The sequence below is a fragment of the Gekko japonicus genome, unplaced genomic scaffold (assembly GCF_001447785.1).
Source record: "Gekko japonicus isolate JY-2015 unplaced genomic scaffold, Gekko_japonicus_V1.1 scaffold826, whole genome shotgun sequence".
Lineage (NCBI taxonomy): Eukaryota > Metazoa > Chordata > Lepidosauria > Squamata > Gekkonidae > Gekko > Gekko japonicus.
Genome location: NW_015177033.1, coordinates 404,766 through 421,694, shown reverse-complemented (window position 1 = coordinate 421,694; position 16,929 = coordinate 404,766). Strand labels below are relative to the sequence as shown.

Below are 16,929 nucleotides of genomic sequence, written 5' to 3'. Positions count from 1 at the left end.
CTGTTTAGATTGCTTGATGCCTGGAGCATTAAAAATATCCTTAACATATTATGTTGAGTTTAGAGCAGAAAATATTAGAATGCAGGCTACACTATTTGTGACCTGCTATGCAGAAGGGAGCCCACCGTCTATTGTGGGGGCCAACACAGGGCCTTGTTGGCTCTATTTTTTGGTTCATGCCTGGAAATACAAAACCAGGAACTACCTAGTATCCAGCAGTATGTCAATGCTTGTAGGCTGCATTCAGCCTAATAGATTTTCCGCTGTGCAGAGCTAAGTTTAAGAAAGCTTCTAAACTCTAACGTGTAAACATATGAATCTATAATTTCTAATTCCATTAATTTTTTTTTTGTTATTAACTAATTACTGTGTAAAGTCTACCCCAATCAATGCCTGATTTCTTATCACTAAACTTTCAAGGTTATTACCTCTTTGAGAGCGGATCACTTAAAGCTAGAAACAAAACACTATCAGTCTTTGACAACATATTAAAACACTATCAATATGGTAAAATGATTTTTATTTTGATTACAGTGAAAAGAATAATCTAGTTTTAGCATGTTAAAAAAAACTATTAGAACAGGCTCTAACCAGTTACCATAACAAAAAGTGCTAAACAAGTTAATATCTTATTTTATGCACCCAGACCTATTTTCCTTATTTCTTACCGAACTAATAGGGGATGTCTCCCTACTGTGCCACGTGGCAGGATCCAGCCAGTAATAATCCAAGTCACCTGGAGGATACATGAATGGGAAGAAACGTGTAATCTCTCATACTAATAAAGTTGTATGAATGTGTCATATCTGTAGGCATAAATCTAAATTTAAGTAGTTCTCTGAAGCAAACCCATTCAAGTTTCTGAGTTCAGAAATAATAAAATATACAGTTCTTTTTTCAAGTGGAGCTTCTGCATGGGGGGATCCACATTAGCTGGCTTTATTTTTAGCAGTGGGCTGGCTGAATCAGGTTTCTGTGGGGACAAGTTGATTTTAAGAGCTTCACGGTCCTGATGCTGCAGTCCAAAAGAGTTTCACATTGGATCAGAACTCAAGTCCTTCTAATCCAGTGCTGCCTTCTCTAGCTGGCTTTTCTGGAGGTTAATCTTTCCTTGCTGAAATCTCTTTTGCTGGAGGTAGCTAAGACTGAAGTTGGGACCTACTAAATATACCCTGTCTCTGTGTCTTTTCACTGTGTGAACATCCAGCTCCTAACTGGTGTGAATCTAGAGTACCCACATGCTTGCTCTGGTGTCCATAACACCTGCTAATGCGTGCAATTGTAAGCAACTTATTACAAAAACATACTATAAGCATCCACTTCATACTTCTTTCAAGGAAACTGATTCTGTAAGGCTACCCTGTTCTTCTTACCATTCTGGGAAGGCAACTTTCCAATAGTCAGGGAACATGAATGAGCAAAAATTGCAAATATATGGCTAATACTATTAATGAAACATTAATAGTACTTAAAGAGTAATGTTGCCTTGATTAATAGTGAGGAAGCTGGAATGGTCAGAGAAAGTATAATGGAAGACAAGTAGGTGAAAGGCATAGACAGAAAAGATGGATGAAATACATGATGAGAAGGCAGAGAGGATGACTGATACACTTGCATATTAACACACACAAAAGTGAATGTGCAGTCAAGTGAGTCACAGAGAAAGCGGGATACTGAAGAAATATGGAATGTAGAAAACCTAGTAAAAAGGTGCCGAGAAATGCTGCTAAGACTCTTGAGAGTCTATTCCAAAATAGCAGTGTCAGTGCTGTTGGCTATCTATCACTCACTTCAGACTTCACTGTACATTCAATGAATGTGCATCAAGCTCACTATCCCACACGAGCACCTGTGCATTCAGCCAGGTGGCTGAAGTAAACTGCTACATGTATATAATTTTGTGCATGTAGGTTCTTTGGTGTGATTGACACCTTGCCATGCACACACCATTTGTGAAAGAGGCGGGGTGTGTGTGTGTGTTTCACCCAATTCCCCTTTATTTATGGAGGCCCCCAATTACATTCAATGAATGTGCATCAAGCTCACTATCCCACACGAACACCTGTGCATTCAGCCAGGTGGCTGCAGTAAACTGCTACATGTATATAATTTTGTGCATGTAGGTGTGATTGAAACCTTGCCATGCACGCACCATTTGTGAAAGAGGCAGGGTGTGTCTGTGTGTTTCACCCGATTCCCCTTTATTTATGGAGGCCCCCAATGTTGCACAGCACTTTATTGAAAAGGGTTGCATGACCCACAGCAGTTACTTTTTATGGTCAAAGGAACTTTCCCGGGGCAAGTGGATAAGATTGATTTCTGCTAATCCTTCTGTGTACAAATATTTGGACCCAACCTATTATGTATGTGAAGTACTTTCAATATTCTAAATTGCAATGTATATGTAAAGCATTCTTATTGCACATACTTTTCATCCTTTTTCATTTCTTAAATTTGTAGCATGTTTCATGCGAGTGGCTCAGGATAAGAAAATCTAAACTATTTAACATATTAAATATTAAGAATTGATTATATTTTATTCCATTTTAAAATTGATACTAAAAGCTGGGGGCTCATGAAAAATTGAAGAAGGGAGGAGCAGTTTGGAAATCCCTGTCCACCATCCAAAATCTCTTTCTCCAGGATTCTAAAGACTCCCAGGCTCCTGAGCAGGCTGGTTTTTCATTCCCTCTACTCCTATTTTCCCCTTTAGCTGACTCAATTGCATTCAACATTTTGTTCTTCTGTGGCATATCAAGCTGTCCCCCCCCCTTTTGTTTAATTTACAAAAACACATTTTCCTGTATGCCTTTGGAGTTGCCTGAGTATACAGAATATACATGAACACATGAAGCTTTTTGTTGTTGTTCAGTCGCACAGTTGAGTCCGACTCTTCGCGACCCCATGGACCAGATCACGCCAGGCCTTCCTGTCTTCCGCCATCCTCATGAAGCTACCTTGTACTGAATCAGAATAATAGTCCATCACGGTCAGTATTGTCTACTCAGTCTGGCAGTGGCTCTCCGAGATTTCAGGTAGAGGTTTTCTTAGATCGCCTATTACCTGATGCCAGGGATTGAACCTGGAATCTTCTGTGTGCCAAGCAGATGCTCTACCATTGAGGCATGCCCCCCCACTCATTCACTCTGGCTGTGAGTTGCCCAGCTGTGCAGCTTTCACAAGCACACTAGAGACCAGCCACTTTGCTATTAGGAGTATTAAAAGGGAGTGAGAACATCACCAGTTTCCCCCCAACTGCTGGAAGCTTGCTTACATTAAAAATTGCTTAATATTGCCTTAAGATGTTCAGGTTTAGTGAAACTACAAAGGCTGAAAACTCCACAAATATGAAACAGCTACTGTGAAGTCTTTTTCTATACATGATTGCTATCTGAACATGGCACATGAGTGATATTGCTCAGGACGCTTTTGGTGGGCTGTGTTCATGCGTGCTGTGGACTAACTCCTTTCAAGATATGTGAATACAGCCAACCTTACAGTCAGGATCTGTGCACAGAGAAAATTACAAAGGCCAACTCAGTAGCTTTTCCTGCTACTTTGTGTGGCAGAGTTCTTTCATATCTGTTCTCATACCGCATTAATTGTGCATTCAAGTATCTTTTATCCATTTCAAATACTGTTCCTACTTTAGAAACAGTACAGAATAAACGTGCATTGTAACCTGAATCTACAGTACCTGGTCCAAATATGTCATGCCTAGGGTTGCACACTCTGGCTTGGGAAATTCCTGGAAATTTGAGGATGGAGACTAGGGAGGATAGAGTTTGGGGAGGGTACATGTGAAACCCCCCCCCAATCAGTCCCTTTTAGTCTTGTTTGGTCCATGAACAGAGCTAGCCGAAGGGCTGAAGGTGGGGATGCCAGCCTCCAGGTGGGACCTGGGGATCCCCTGGAGTTACAGCTCATCTCCAGACTACAGAGATCAGTTCCCCTGGAGAAAATGGATATTTTGACATGTGGATGGATGGATATTTATAACGTTGTACCCCACTGAGGTTGCTGCCCTCCCAAAGCTCCATCACCAAATCTCCAGGAGTTTCCTAATCTGGATATGGCCACCGTACCCACCCATCCCCTGCCTGTGGCCAGGGGTACCTGGCAACCCTAGCTGGAGGAGTCATATGGGAGGGAGAAGTGTGAAAGGAAATTCTGTTTTTAGTTAGATAGGTCTTGCATCTCCAGAGTGATAAGCTGGAGAGGTCCTGTCTCAGGAGACTTCAGAAGTCTCAAAGTCTGCCTGCTGAGTGAGAACAGATGAACACAGGAAAGAAGTGGCAATAGAATTTTGCCTTCAGAGGAGTGGGCTGGAAAAAAAACTTTTTTTTCCCTAGGAGACTGGTGTTTTAGAGTCTAGTTTCTAGGGAAACTTGCCTGCTAACTGTTCTCTGCACTCCTAAATTATCAACTGGAACCTTATAAATGAATGGGCCCAGCGAGATTGTGTTACATGTGTAAATAGCTTCTATATTCTTTTTTGAAACACCATATTCTCCTATCCCTGGGAAAATAAAAGTTACTGTTCTTTTCCTGTTCCCATCATAGGAAGCCATCTGAGTTAAGTCAGTCAGGTGGAGGATCAGGGGTAGAGACCACACTGACCAAGCTTTACATCATGCTACCTCTATTTCAATGGCATTAAAGACCCAAACCTTCATACACTGGTGACTTACTAGCAGGATATAGCCAAGGATTTTTGTTGTTGTTGTTAGAGACTGGAGTGGCTCAATATAACATTCTCAAGCAGTTACCCTATGTTTATGAGGTAAAGGTTTTATAGAATGCCTCCAAAAAGAGAAGGCAAACAGGCTGAGGAAACTTTAGGGGCAGAATAGTTAGAAATCTGGAAAATCAAGTGTGAGGGAGATTGAGATGGCTAAATTAGCACTGGAAGAAAGAGAGCCAGAGAAAGATAATGTGAATTAGAGATTCTGAATTTAAAAGCAAAAGGAAGAGAGACTGCTGAGGCCAGAGAAATGAAGTCGAGAGAAAAATAAAGTGAGTGAGAGGAGAGAGAAAATAGCAGGAAGCTGAAAGAAATTATGAGTTACAACTCCATTAATGCAAATGGAATTCAAATGAACTCTGCATTAGTTAAGAGTTGGGACAAGTTGGTTTGGAGTTACCTCATCTGGACACCTGCAAATTGGTTTTGGGTTCCCCGTCCCCAAAGGGGTATCATACAATTGCAACAATGTTGCCCCCACCTCCATGTTCCTCCCCACCAGACTCCTGCCAGTTGCCAACCACTAGCTGGCACTCAATGGAGTGGTAGAACATCATTTTGCATACCAAAGCTCCATGGTCCAGTCCCTTGAGTGTCCAGATAAAGAACATGAGGGGGAAAGTGTTGGGAAACAGCTCCAGGTTCTTGAGAGAAGCAACATATAAATGCTCTAAATCAATAAATAAATACTCTGGAGAGTCATTCCCAGAGTATACAATACTGAGTTAGATGGACCAGTGGTCTGACTTGGTATAAGGCAGGTTTATGTACATATTGCATGCATCCTAATTTTAAATGCCTAATAGGAAAGGAAGCCTTACTTGCATCACTGGAATATTACTGTGTATATAACTGGGATGTTTACACAATATTGAAACAAAACCACAGAATACAATACAATTAATCTAAACAACCACTGAATAATTTAATATTGCAACAATTAAAATATAGTATCATACAGATCTTAAAACCAAAGAAAGCAGCAAATACAAGGCCTAAAATCAACCTGAGAAAAATGAAATAGTTCAGAAAAAAATCAGCATCAAACACAACTTCAAAACCGAATGTAAAGCAGAAGGCAACAATAGGATACCTAAAGGTACACAGAGAAGGTGCTGAGCAAACCTCAAGCAGGAAAGAGTTCTACTGACAAGGCACCACCACCACTGCAAAGTTACAAGACCTGGCCACTGCCTACCACCCCTGAGAAAGGGAAAGCACTCAGACAAAATTTCTCCAAAAGATATCCATGGATGTTTCATAAAAATGTCAATGGTAGCCTGGATAAAAGAGATAGGACACACAATAGAAATGGATCAGTGGATAAAAACATGGAGATAAATAAAATATATGAGTGTGACGGCATATAAAGAAAACATATATAAAATGTTTTTCAGGTGGCATTGGACCCCTGCTAAAGTTGCTAAATGCTTCCCAAAAGCATCAAATATCCACTGGAGATGCGGCAGGAATATAGGATCATACCTCCACATTTGGTGGAGGTGTGACAAAATACAATACTTTTGGGGGGAAATCTACAACATTTTCTTAGAGATATTTAATATCAATATCCCATTAACACCAGAAACGTATCTGCTAAATATGATTCCGGATACGATAAAAGACCACAAACACATAATAGTTTATTTATTAAAAGCAGCAAGAATTTTGATAGCTAAGCGCTGGAAGTCGAAAGCCATACCATCTATAAAAGAACTTAAATTCAAAATTCTGCAAATAGCGGAAATGGATAAACTGAGTATAGCTTTGAAGAACAAACCAAAGGACCTTTTTTGGGACAGATGGAAAACAATCTATACTTGGCTGAGCCTGAAGAAGATAGAACAGAACTGAGACTAGTTAAAAATATTAGATGATAAAAAAGAAAGAGGAACTTCATATTAAGAATTGTATAAATACTAAATAGATATTTGTATATATTTTTGTGAAATGAAAACTGAAAATAAAATTCAAAAAAAAGAAAAGGAAAAAGACGTCCTTCAGGTAGATTTCGTCCAGATCATGTAAGGGTTTAAAGGTCAAAACTAGATTTTAGAATTGTGCCAAATACAAACTAGCGGCCAGAGTAGGTTGTGGAATGGATGTTAACCATTCGAAAAATGCCACCAATGCTTTTTAACTAAGTTATACTAACCCATAATGTATTGTATCAATTTAATATGCTGTCCTGTGTATGATTATACATTTTTAAAACTAAATAATTAATGATTTCTATTTTCAATTGTATTTTTTAAAGATACGTGTGGTATAGAAGTAGCAGATTGCAGCTCATGGACATACTTGCGATTTTACTTTAGAAAACATTTATACTTCTAAATTTCATAAATATGCTCTATTAGTAGAATTTATATGCTAAGCATAGGGCTGCCAACCTCCACGTGCTTCTTCCATTCCTGGCTTTCCTCTGCCTCACTGGAGCAGGAGGTGCTTCAGAAGACCACAGGAAGCATTAGCTTGGAATCTGAGGGGAGTACGTATCTTGGAAATAGTTGCCTTCCAAGCTCCACATGACCCACCCATTTCTGCCCATGCTCCTGTGAAATTGGAATGAAAAATATTTGTCTACCTAGAGTTGCCAGACCCCCTGGTGGAGGCAGGAGTCCCATGCAGCCAGGCCCTACCCCCAGCCACCAATCAGATGGCAAGTGAAAGGAACTTACCAGGAGAAAGGAGAAAGCCTCATGGCCAGTGCTACACAGGAAGTGATGTCATCACACCAGTGACATCTGGGCGATGCTCTAGTATTTGGGCAAAAACTCTATGGTAGAAGCCAGTTTACCATACAGCTTTGCCTAAATATCAGAGTGTCACCCAAATGTTGCTGGTGTGATGACATCACTTCCTGTGCGACACCAGTGATGAGGCCTAGGCCTTCTTCTTTATCCTTGTACGTCCCCTCCCCAGTTGCCAGGAGGGACCTGGCAACCCTACCTCCACCCCTCCAAACTTTTATTGTGATTCTAAAGGCATTGACTTTGTAGTAAGAGCCACAGAAACTAAAAGGACTTAGAAGTTCTCTGTTTCTATTTTTAAAAAATCCTGGAAATAAAAGCTAGAACCAAAGTCTAATATAATCTAAACCTATCTAAATGTGTCTGCTGATTTTTTTTTGTCTTCTATTTTTGATGCTGGATCACATAAGATCTCTTTTCAAAATCTAGAAAATTCAAAATATGTCAAAATAATTAATTATTGAGTTATAGATAGGTTTGGCCAGGTCTCACCTTACCTGCGGCAGGGGGTTCCTGGCTTCTCATCTGAACTTTTTTGCCATGTGTGCTTTGCGTGCGTGGCGTGATGATGTCACCTGTGGTGATGTCATCAAGCTAGGGGTGTCACACAGCAACGCTCTAGCATTCGGGGCAAAAACCCTATGGTAACCATACAGTTCCCTCAAAATGCTAGAGTGTCACTGCACAATGGTCACAGTGTAATGATGTCACTACTGGTGACATCATTGCATCAGCGGCATCCCCATGGAATGCTGCTGTTTCGGGGTGGGGTTTCCCCCACTAGCAAGGTGGCCGGCGGAAGATTGGGGGCCCTGAAATTGAGGAATCCCCTGGCCCAACCAGAAGTATGGCAACCCTAGTTATAGATCAGTTTCGATAATATGAATTAAAAATATTTCTTAAAAGAGAATATAAAATATTGTGATATCTTTACACTTAGCAATTATTTTAGCTTCTTATTAAAAGAGATGTGGCTCTAGTTCTCACAGTTTAGAAAACTGTTATTTTCATTCATATAACTGTCACAGAAAATGTATACTGCACTCAGTTCCCCCCAACCAGGAATTTCCTCATGATTTATTTAAGGATGGCCTTCCCCTCCCCTGATCTACTCCATATTTTTATTTACAGATGTCTGATGCTATTGATTTGTTGTTGTTGATTTTTATCTCAGCCTATTGCATGGCTGGAGGGGAACAAATTATCCTTACTATCTCTGCCAAGCATCCGCATACTCAAGGTGTCCTAAGGCTACAAACACTTAGCACATTGTCTGAATTCTTCTGTGATCAGTGGAACAGAGGATGTGTGCATCTTAAGGGCCTCTCCACCATGAAGGCTTGTTACTTTGGATGCAATCCTAAGAATACTTTTCTTAGAGTAAGCTCCATTGAATAAAAGTTACTTCTAAATAGACCAGTTTAGGACTGTGTCAGGCTCAGTATGCATTTTATAGTTTAGAGGGGTATGTGCTTAGTGGGGGGGGTAGTTGTCCCTTAAGTCTGGTGGGCAAATGCGTGGGGTGATTGGGTCCTGACCTTTAGTGCCTTTGCTTGAACACAATATATCTGCAATCTCCGCGCTTTCACGTTCAGTCCTAACAAAGCTCGTATTCATATGGTATTCTTCAACGTCTCGATAAACTAAACTTTGTTCGAAGTGAGTAGTGTTGAGAACCAGGATTCTGACAAATTGTTAGGACTCGCTTTTTCCTTCCTCAACCTCCTGCACCACAGCCGTGATGAGGGGAAAGGATGGGGAAGTCCCTACAACCGCGGTGGATGGCACCATGTTTGAGCAATGGACAACGGCGGCCCCGGTGATGACCGCAGAGTCCAAAGGAGTGGAAGGCGTGGTGCAGACCAGAGACTCCTGGGCCCCGCTCCTCACCTGGGCTGAGCCCACTTGGGTGGTGACTCCCAATCCGAGGTTCGAGAGGCTCACATATGACAGTGCCCAAAGGTGCTATTGAGACTCCTTCCAGGATGACTCAGAGCACATCTGTGTCATAGAGGACACTGAAGTTGAATGTCTCCACAGGGAGTTTGCATAACATCCGAGGCCCAGAACTCCAAGATGTGAATGCCTTCATGTCGGCACCAATATGATCATGACACCAATACGAGGAGCCCCTGGAGCTAGAGAGAGTGCGCACCCACTTGAGGGGCCTATGCCAGGGTGGGTGCTCAGTGCAGAAGTACTCTGACGAGTTGAAAACACATGCTGCAGAGCTCCAGGGGTGGCCCAAAGAAGTCCTCATCGAATTCTACCAGGCTGGGCTGAACCACTCAATTCTGGATTCGGCCCTGGCCCTGGGCAACCTGCTAACCCTGAATGGGTGGATACAGTTGGCCTATGAGGTGGAGAACCCCTCCAAACGTTTGAGGATGTACCAGTCTCGGGCTCCTGCGAGGGTGGTGGCAGAACAACGGGGGATGAAACCCAAGACGAGAGAAGCCACGAGAAACCAACGAATGTGACAGGGCCTGTGCCTAAGATGTGGTCAGGTCATACCTCTGGGACTGGGCAGCCAACTGGTTCGTGGGTCTGCATAACATCCGAGGCCCAGAACTCCAAGATGTGAATGCCTTCATGTCGGCACCAATATGATCATGACACCAATACGAGGAGCCCCTGGAGCTAGAGAGAGTGCGCACCCACTTGAGGGGCCTATGCCAGGGTGGGTGCTCAGTGCAGAAGTACTCTGACGAGTTGAAAACACATGCTGCAGAGCTCCAGGGGTGGCCCAAAGAAGTCCTCATCGAATTCTACCAGGCTGGGCTGAACCACTCAATTCTGGATTCGGCCCTGGTCCTGGCTAACCTGCTAACCCTGAATGGGTGGATACAGTTGGCCTATGAGGTGGAGAACCCCTCCAAACGTTTGAGGATGTACCAGTCTCGGGCTCCTGCGAGGGTGGTGGCAGAACAACGGGGGATGAAACCCAAGACGAGAGAAGCCACGAGAAACCAACGAATGTGACAGGGCCTGTGCCTAAGATGTGGGGCCCTGGGACACTTTGTGGCCATCTGCCCTCTCAACAGGAGCCCTGGGGATGGGAAGGCAAGTGAGCACAAGACCTCCAAGAAAAATCCCAAGTCTCAAGGGGCACGGATGAAGCAACCCAAAGCACTTCAAGAAGGGGAGCAGGGAGAGTCTGACGGCACCTCCTCCAGCAGAGAAAAGTCCAACGCGCTGGTGGGAAAAGATTGGGACCTGCTGTGAAGGGTGACACCTGGCAAGTCCAAAGGTCCCATGTGCCAAGTTTAGTGAGAACCTCTCCCCCTTTCATCTATGGAACTGTAACTGTGATAAACCTTGAGCAGGGCACCCAGATATGGGTAAGAGCCCTGAGCGACTCTGGGTGTTCCCGGGACTTAATCAGTCCAGCATTAGTCACCGGGCTGGGGTATGCATCCAAGTATTGCCAGCATCTGTAATTTTTGCCCAGATATATGGGTCCCCAATGAAGGAGGCATGCAAGTATCAAACTGTGCCCATGGAGATGGGGATGGGGCCCCATTGGGAGCAACGCCCATTCATTATTAACCCTGCCGCAAAATTCACAATGGGGTGCTAGGCAACCCCTGGCTCCAAGATCATGATCCATACATTCAGTGGAGTAGAGGGGCCCTACATTTCCCAGACCCCTGATGCAAAGCTTATGGGCGGAATCCTGAGTGGGGGGAGGCACCAGTCCCTGTTCTGGAGCATATTTGCTTGGCACAGGGAGAGCTCGATCTCATCCCTCCTGAGTATAAAGACTTGGCTAGAGTATTCGAAGAGGAGGAGGCAGACAAGCTCCCTCCCCCACCAAAAGTCAGACTGTGCTATATTGATTTTGCCAGGGCATAAAATTCCCAAAGGGAAGTTCTACTCAATGAGCCCAGCTGAGAAAGAGGAGCTGCGCAGGTTTATAGATAAGAACCTTGCTCGAGGATTCATCTGCCCAGCTGCCTCCCCCTTTTCTGCCCCCATCCTCTTCCGAAAGATGTTGGTGGGCTGCGGCTGTGCACAGACTACCAGGGCTTAAATGCAGTGTCTATGTCCAATGCCTATCCCCTCCCACTCATCAAAGACCTCCTGGCAGAAGCTTCCCAGTGGCACATTTTCACCACACTTTACTTGCGAGATGCTTATTTCAGAGTGTGCATTCAGGAGGGGGATGAGCACAAAATGGCTTTCAATACCCCATTGGGACAGTTTAAATACTCGGTGATGCCATTTGTGTTAGCGGGAGCCCCTGGGGTTTTTATGAACTTAAGCAATGTAGTGTTGCACAAACATTTATTCAAGGGGGCACTAGTTTACCTGGATAATATCTTGCTCTATTCGAAAAGGTAAACACTTGCATGTAAAGTCGGTCATGGAGGAGCTCCAAACACTTTATAAGCACCGGGTCTTTGTCAAGCTCTCCAAGTGTGAGTTTCCTAAGAATGAACTGGATTTCCTGGGATATCAGATTTTGGGGGAGGGACTGGGCATGGATCTCCATAAAGTGCTGGATGTGGTGGGGTGGGAGATCCTCAAACCCGGCACCAGCTCCAATCATTCCTTGGGTTTGCCAATTTCTCCCGTGCATTCATCCCAAACTTTACCCAGGTGGTTTTGCCCCTTACTGACTTGTTAAAAAACAAGGGGAAGGGTCCCAACTGTAGCAACCCAAGTACCAAGCTGGACTAGACCCCGGAGTGCAAGTAGGCATTTGAAAGGCTCAAGGGGCTGTTAACCTCTGAGCCCATTTTACAGCATCCTGATGAAAACAAGCCGTTTATGATCCAAGTCGATGTCTTGCATCTGGCTATGGGGAGGCGATCCTGCCACAGGGGGAGGACGGAAAGCTCCACCCCCTGGCATATTTGTCTAAGAAGTTCTCCCCCACGGAGCGTAATTGGGCTGTTTGGGATAAGGTGGCGGCTGCCATCAAACTGGCCCTTACAACCTGGAGGCACTGGCTGGAGGGGGCAAGCGTGCCATTCGAAGTGTGGATGGACAACAAAAACCTGGAGACATTATGCATGCCCAGGTGCCTAAATGCCAAGCAGCTCAGCTGGGCGGAGTTTTTCTCTAAATTTCAGTTTACCCTCCAGCACCTCCCTGGGAAATCGAACTCTCTGGCTGACGCATTATCCCACCTTCCACAACACGACAGCTGGAGGAAAGAAGTCATAGACTCAATGTTCATACTCACCCAGTTGGGGGAGGGGTTAGGGTTAGAACGTGGATGAATCACATAATGAGTAGGTAAAATATGAACATGTTAAAGCCCCCTCTCTGACCCGTGCATTCCATAACAAATACCTTCACAAGCCAAAGGGGTGAGGGGACTTGGGGGGGGCAGTATGTCAGGTTCAGTATGCATTTTATAGCAGGAGGGGGAGAGGGGTGTGAAAATCAAATGCTTTCTTTTTCCTAAATGCTTTGATGTACCAGACACTGTCGCAGAGACCTGTTGTTTTGCTTTATTTCTGTAGAGGGGTACATGCTTGGGGGGGGGCAGTTGATCATTATTTCTGGCGGGCGAATGCCGTGGGGTGATTGGGTCCTGACCTTTAGTGCCTTTGCTTTAACACAATATATCTGCAATCTCCATGCTTTTACGTTCAGTCCTAACAAAGCTCGTGTTCAGTATGGTATTCTTCAACGTCTCAATAAACTAAACTTTGTTCGAAGTGAGAACGGATTTAACCAGGATTCTGACTGACTGCTGCTTTTGTCTCCTTTCTATAATGCTGGCATATGAATAGAGAGCTAAATCTTTCAGTTCTATTATTTCCCTGGAATATTGTAGTTTGCTCCTTTCTTTTAGAGAAGCTAATTTTAAAAATAATGAATAACTATATGTTTAGTAATATTTTCTGTATTTTTCCTTATCAGGATAAAAGTTTCCTACATAATACAAGTATTTGTTCTGAGTTTATTTTTTATTGACTTCCTCTGAAAATTTTTATTAAGCTTTGCTGTCCATCTAGAATATATAAAATTGCATATGTATAAAAGTAACATGGGAGGAACTTCCATTTCTTGGTCATGCTGTGTACATTCTCAAGCACACACATGAATGTTCGCTGTGCTTGAGAGGGATGCAACAGCCCTAGTGGTATTTTCAATAGATTCCTCAGCAGGGCTGCCTCCCACTGCCTGCCATCTTTAGCTTTTGCCATTCCAAGATGCAGTGAGAATTTTTTAAAAAACAACATACTGGCATTGTCTGTGCTGCTATGTCACTTCTGGGGAAAACCACAGCGTTTCTGGCAATTCCTAAGACTACCCCACATCACTTCTGGGCTTTCCCTGGAAGTAATGTAGGGGTGCGCAGGACATTTGATGCATTGTACCAAATACTATTAGCTGCCCTGAGCCTGCTTGCAGGGAGGACGGGATACAAGTGTAATAAATAAATAAATAAATAAATAAATAAATAAAACATCATGCCCCCCATGTTTCCACCACCAAGTCTACCACTGGTTTCCAGGCTGTTCATCCTATTCCCTAGATTCACTTCCTCTTATGAAAAGAGGAAAACCAAGCAGCTGGATCCAAGCAGGTGGAAATTTTTCTAAGTTTTGTGATGAAGAGATTTTCACAATTGATTTGGCATTAAATTTAGAAGATAACTAATAATATTTCTGGGGATGTGGAACGGTATAGTATCAGATCTCAGAAGCTAAGCAGGGTCGGTCCTTGAATGGGAGACCACCAAGGAAGACTTTGCAGAGGAAGGCAATGGTAATCCACCTCTGCTTAATCACTTGCCTTAAAAACCCTACAGGGTTGCCAGAAGTCAGCTGTGAAAACCCATAGGATTTTCAAGGCAAGTGATTAAGCAGAGGTGGTTTACCATTGCCTTGATGGCACTTTACAAAGAAACAAACACAAACAAACAATAATGTTTGTATTCTCTTGGTTTCGAAGGCCAGTGGAAATTCTTATTCTGAATCCAAGGACCTGGTAACGTGCTAATTTCTGAACCAGCATGAGGGGAAGTACAACAAATTTCGCAGTCTCAACCACATTCTCCTACACATAAAGTAACATCTGACTTGATATGACATTGGATTTTTCTGTACCAGAGATTTATCTTCTGAGTTTAGTTTATAGATGGATGTCTATTCCATCTGATAGCGGTCAAAAGGGTCCCAGATGAATGTGACTTTGTAGCAAATCAGCTGTCAGCTTTTACTTTGGAAAGTAAAACTCACACTGTGTTCAGCCTAAGTCAGACATATCTGTGATCAGATCTCACAATACCTTTACGTTTACTTAAAAGCAGCCACAGGGATGCCCAAATTGAATTGGAACTCTACAAGCAATATTCCACCAATGAGAGAGCCCTGTCTCTGGTCTCCACTGAGCTCCCCTCTGCAGACAATAAAACAAAGAGCAGCCCTTGTAAGGAGTCTGTTAACTGGCAGTACAAGAGGATATCCAATATAACTGGACAGTACAAGAGTAGGTGGACCTTCAAGTACCCTGGCACTAAGCAATATAGATGAAGAGAGGAACAAACAATTTGAATTGTGTCCAGAAACAAATAGGAAACTGCAGATCTTTCACCACAGGCAGATATGATCCCTGCATTCCACCCTGCTGCTAGTCCCTGGCAGAAGATTTTTTTTTTTAAATGGCCATCTGGCTGATGGCATGAGATCACTTTTAGGAACCCCGGGAAGTGATGTGAAACTTCTCTAGGAATTGCCAGAAACTCTATGGTAAAACATAGATTACCATGGCCAGATTACAGCCATAGTGCATGTATCAGCCTAAAGTGATAAAAGGTGGCACACGCCATAGCGGAGACCAGAACCTCCAACTGTAGGCCAGGATACAGCAGTACCCCGAAGTTACAAACTTGCTTCTTTACCAGGAGTGCAATCTTTCCAAGACAGCCTGCCTCCTCAGCCCTGTAGATGCTTTGTCATTGATGGTCAGCATCTCAACCATGTCTGGACTGAGCTACAGTTTACTGCCCCTCATCCATCCCATGATCTTCTTTGGGCATATGTTCAGTACTTTCACAGACCCACCTATCCCAGCTGTTAAGCAAAAATAGAGCTGGATGTCACCCACATATTGGTGGCACCTTACTACAAATTCGCAGATGATCTCCCAGCAGTTTTGTGTAGATGTTAAACAGTCTGGGGTACAAGATTTTTGCAAACCCCCATAGCATAAATGCCATGGGGCAAAGCAGCAGTCCCCCCAGGAACACCTTCTTGAATCAGCCAGCTAAACAAGGAATAGAGCCACTGAATCATGGTTTCCCTACTCCCAACCAAGCCAGCCTCTCCAGAAGGATACCATGGTTGTTGGTATCAAAAGCCACTTGGAGATCCTGGAGAATCAAAAGGGATACATTCCCCTATCACTATCTAAGCAAAGCTCATCAGTAAGGACCACCAAGGCTATTCCTGTTCCAAACCCAGTTCTGAATCTGGATTGAAATACATCTAAGTAATCTGTCTCCTCCATCAGCATCTGAAGCTGTGCAGCCACCATATGTTTGAGACCTTACCCTAAAACAGTAGTGCTGACTACGAGGCAATAGTTACTAAGGTCATTTCGGTCTAAGGATGCCTTCCTCAGGAGGAATCTCACAACTGCTTCTTTCAAAGTGGTTGGAATGACACCCTCCTGCAGAGAGGCATTTATTATATCCAGGACTCAGCCAACCAAACCTGAGTCACGCACCTACTTGTGGTGTTCATGACTGATATCAGGGAAATGGTGTGTGTGTGTGTAGGGAGGTTAAACCCAAGTTCCTCCCACACCACTGTCCTGAACACATCTGCCTTTCTCCCCAGTAGCTGCTTTTAAATAAAATTAAAACCATCAGAAGAGCCCATCACAGGTCTTCTGCATCACATTTGGACTGGCCTTCTTACTGTGTTCAGAAATGAATTCCTAACCATGACCTGAACATCACTGAAAAAGTTGTGCTCCAAGAAAAGGAATTAGTGATCAAACCTTCAGAATGAGATTAAGATGAAGGCAGGGAGGGTAGAATTAATGAAGGCAAGGCAAGCAATCCATCATTGTAAATAAGAATTTAATGCACAAAAAGATTTTGAAAAGGTAGGAAAAACCACATTCTAAATACCTGACCTCCATACTTTAATTAATTACTTGCAATGTCCACACATTTTCCAGATTACACAATTTCTCAATCAATACTCTTTCTGCTTATCTTGACTTTCATAATTTTAGATTACCATGTCTTTTATCACCTCCTACAATAGAAATTCATTTTTCCTAAAACTCCATCTTACAGTTGGAGCTATATGTAACCGTGTGCATATTGTTGAAAATGTTGAAAGATGCTGCTATGTTGTCTATTCAGGCAGGAAAATCCAGGAGGTATTCAGCAATTCTACTCATAGCTTTTCATCTTTACACATCTTGATCTGAAGCTTTATATTCTGACCACATCTG

General features: G+C 43.2%; 1 protein-coding gene across 1 annotated transcript in view; it reads right to left on the bottom strand.

Annotated features, from left to right (window-relative positions):
* RIMS1 (regulating synaptic membrane exocytosis 1) overlaps window positions 1-16,929 on the bottom strand; it is a 517,496-nt gene that overhangs the window by 205,160 nt on the left and 295,407 nt on the right. Inside the window, exon 10 of the mRNA XM_015427952.1 lies at window positions 669-736. Coding sequence (XP_015283438.1) covers window positions 669-736 — 68 coding nt within the window. The remainder of the gene's footprint in view (window positions 1-668; window positions 737-16,929) is intronic.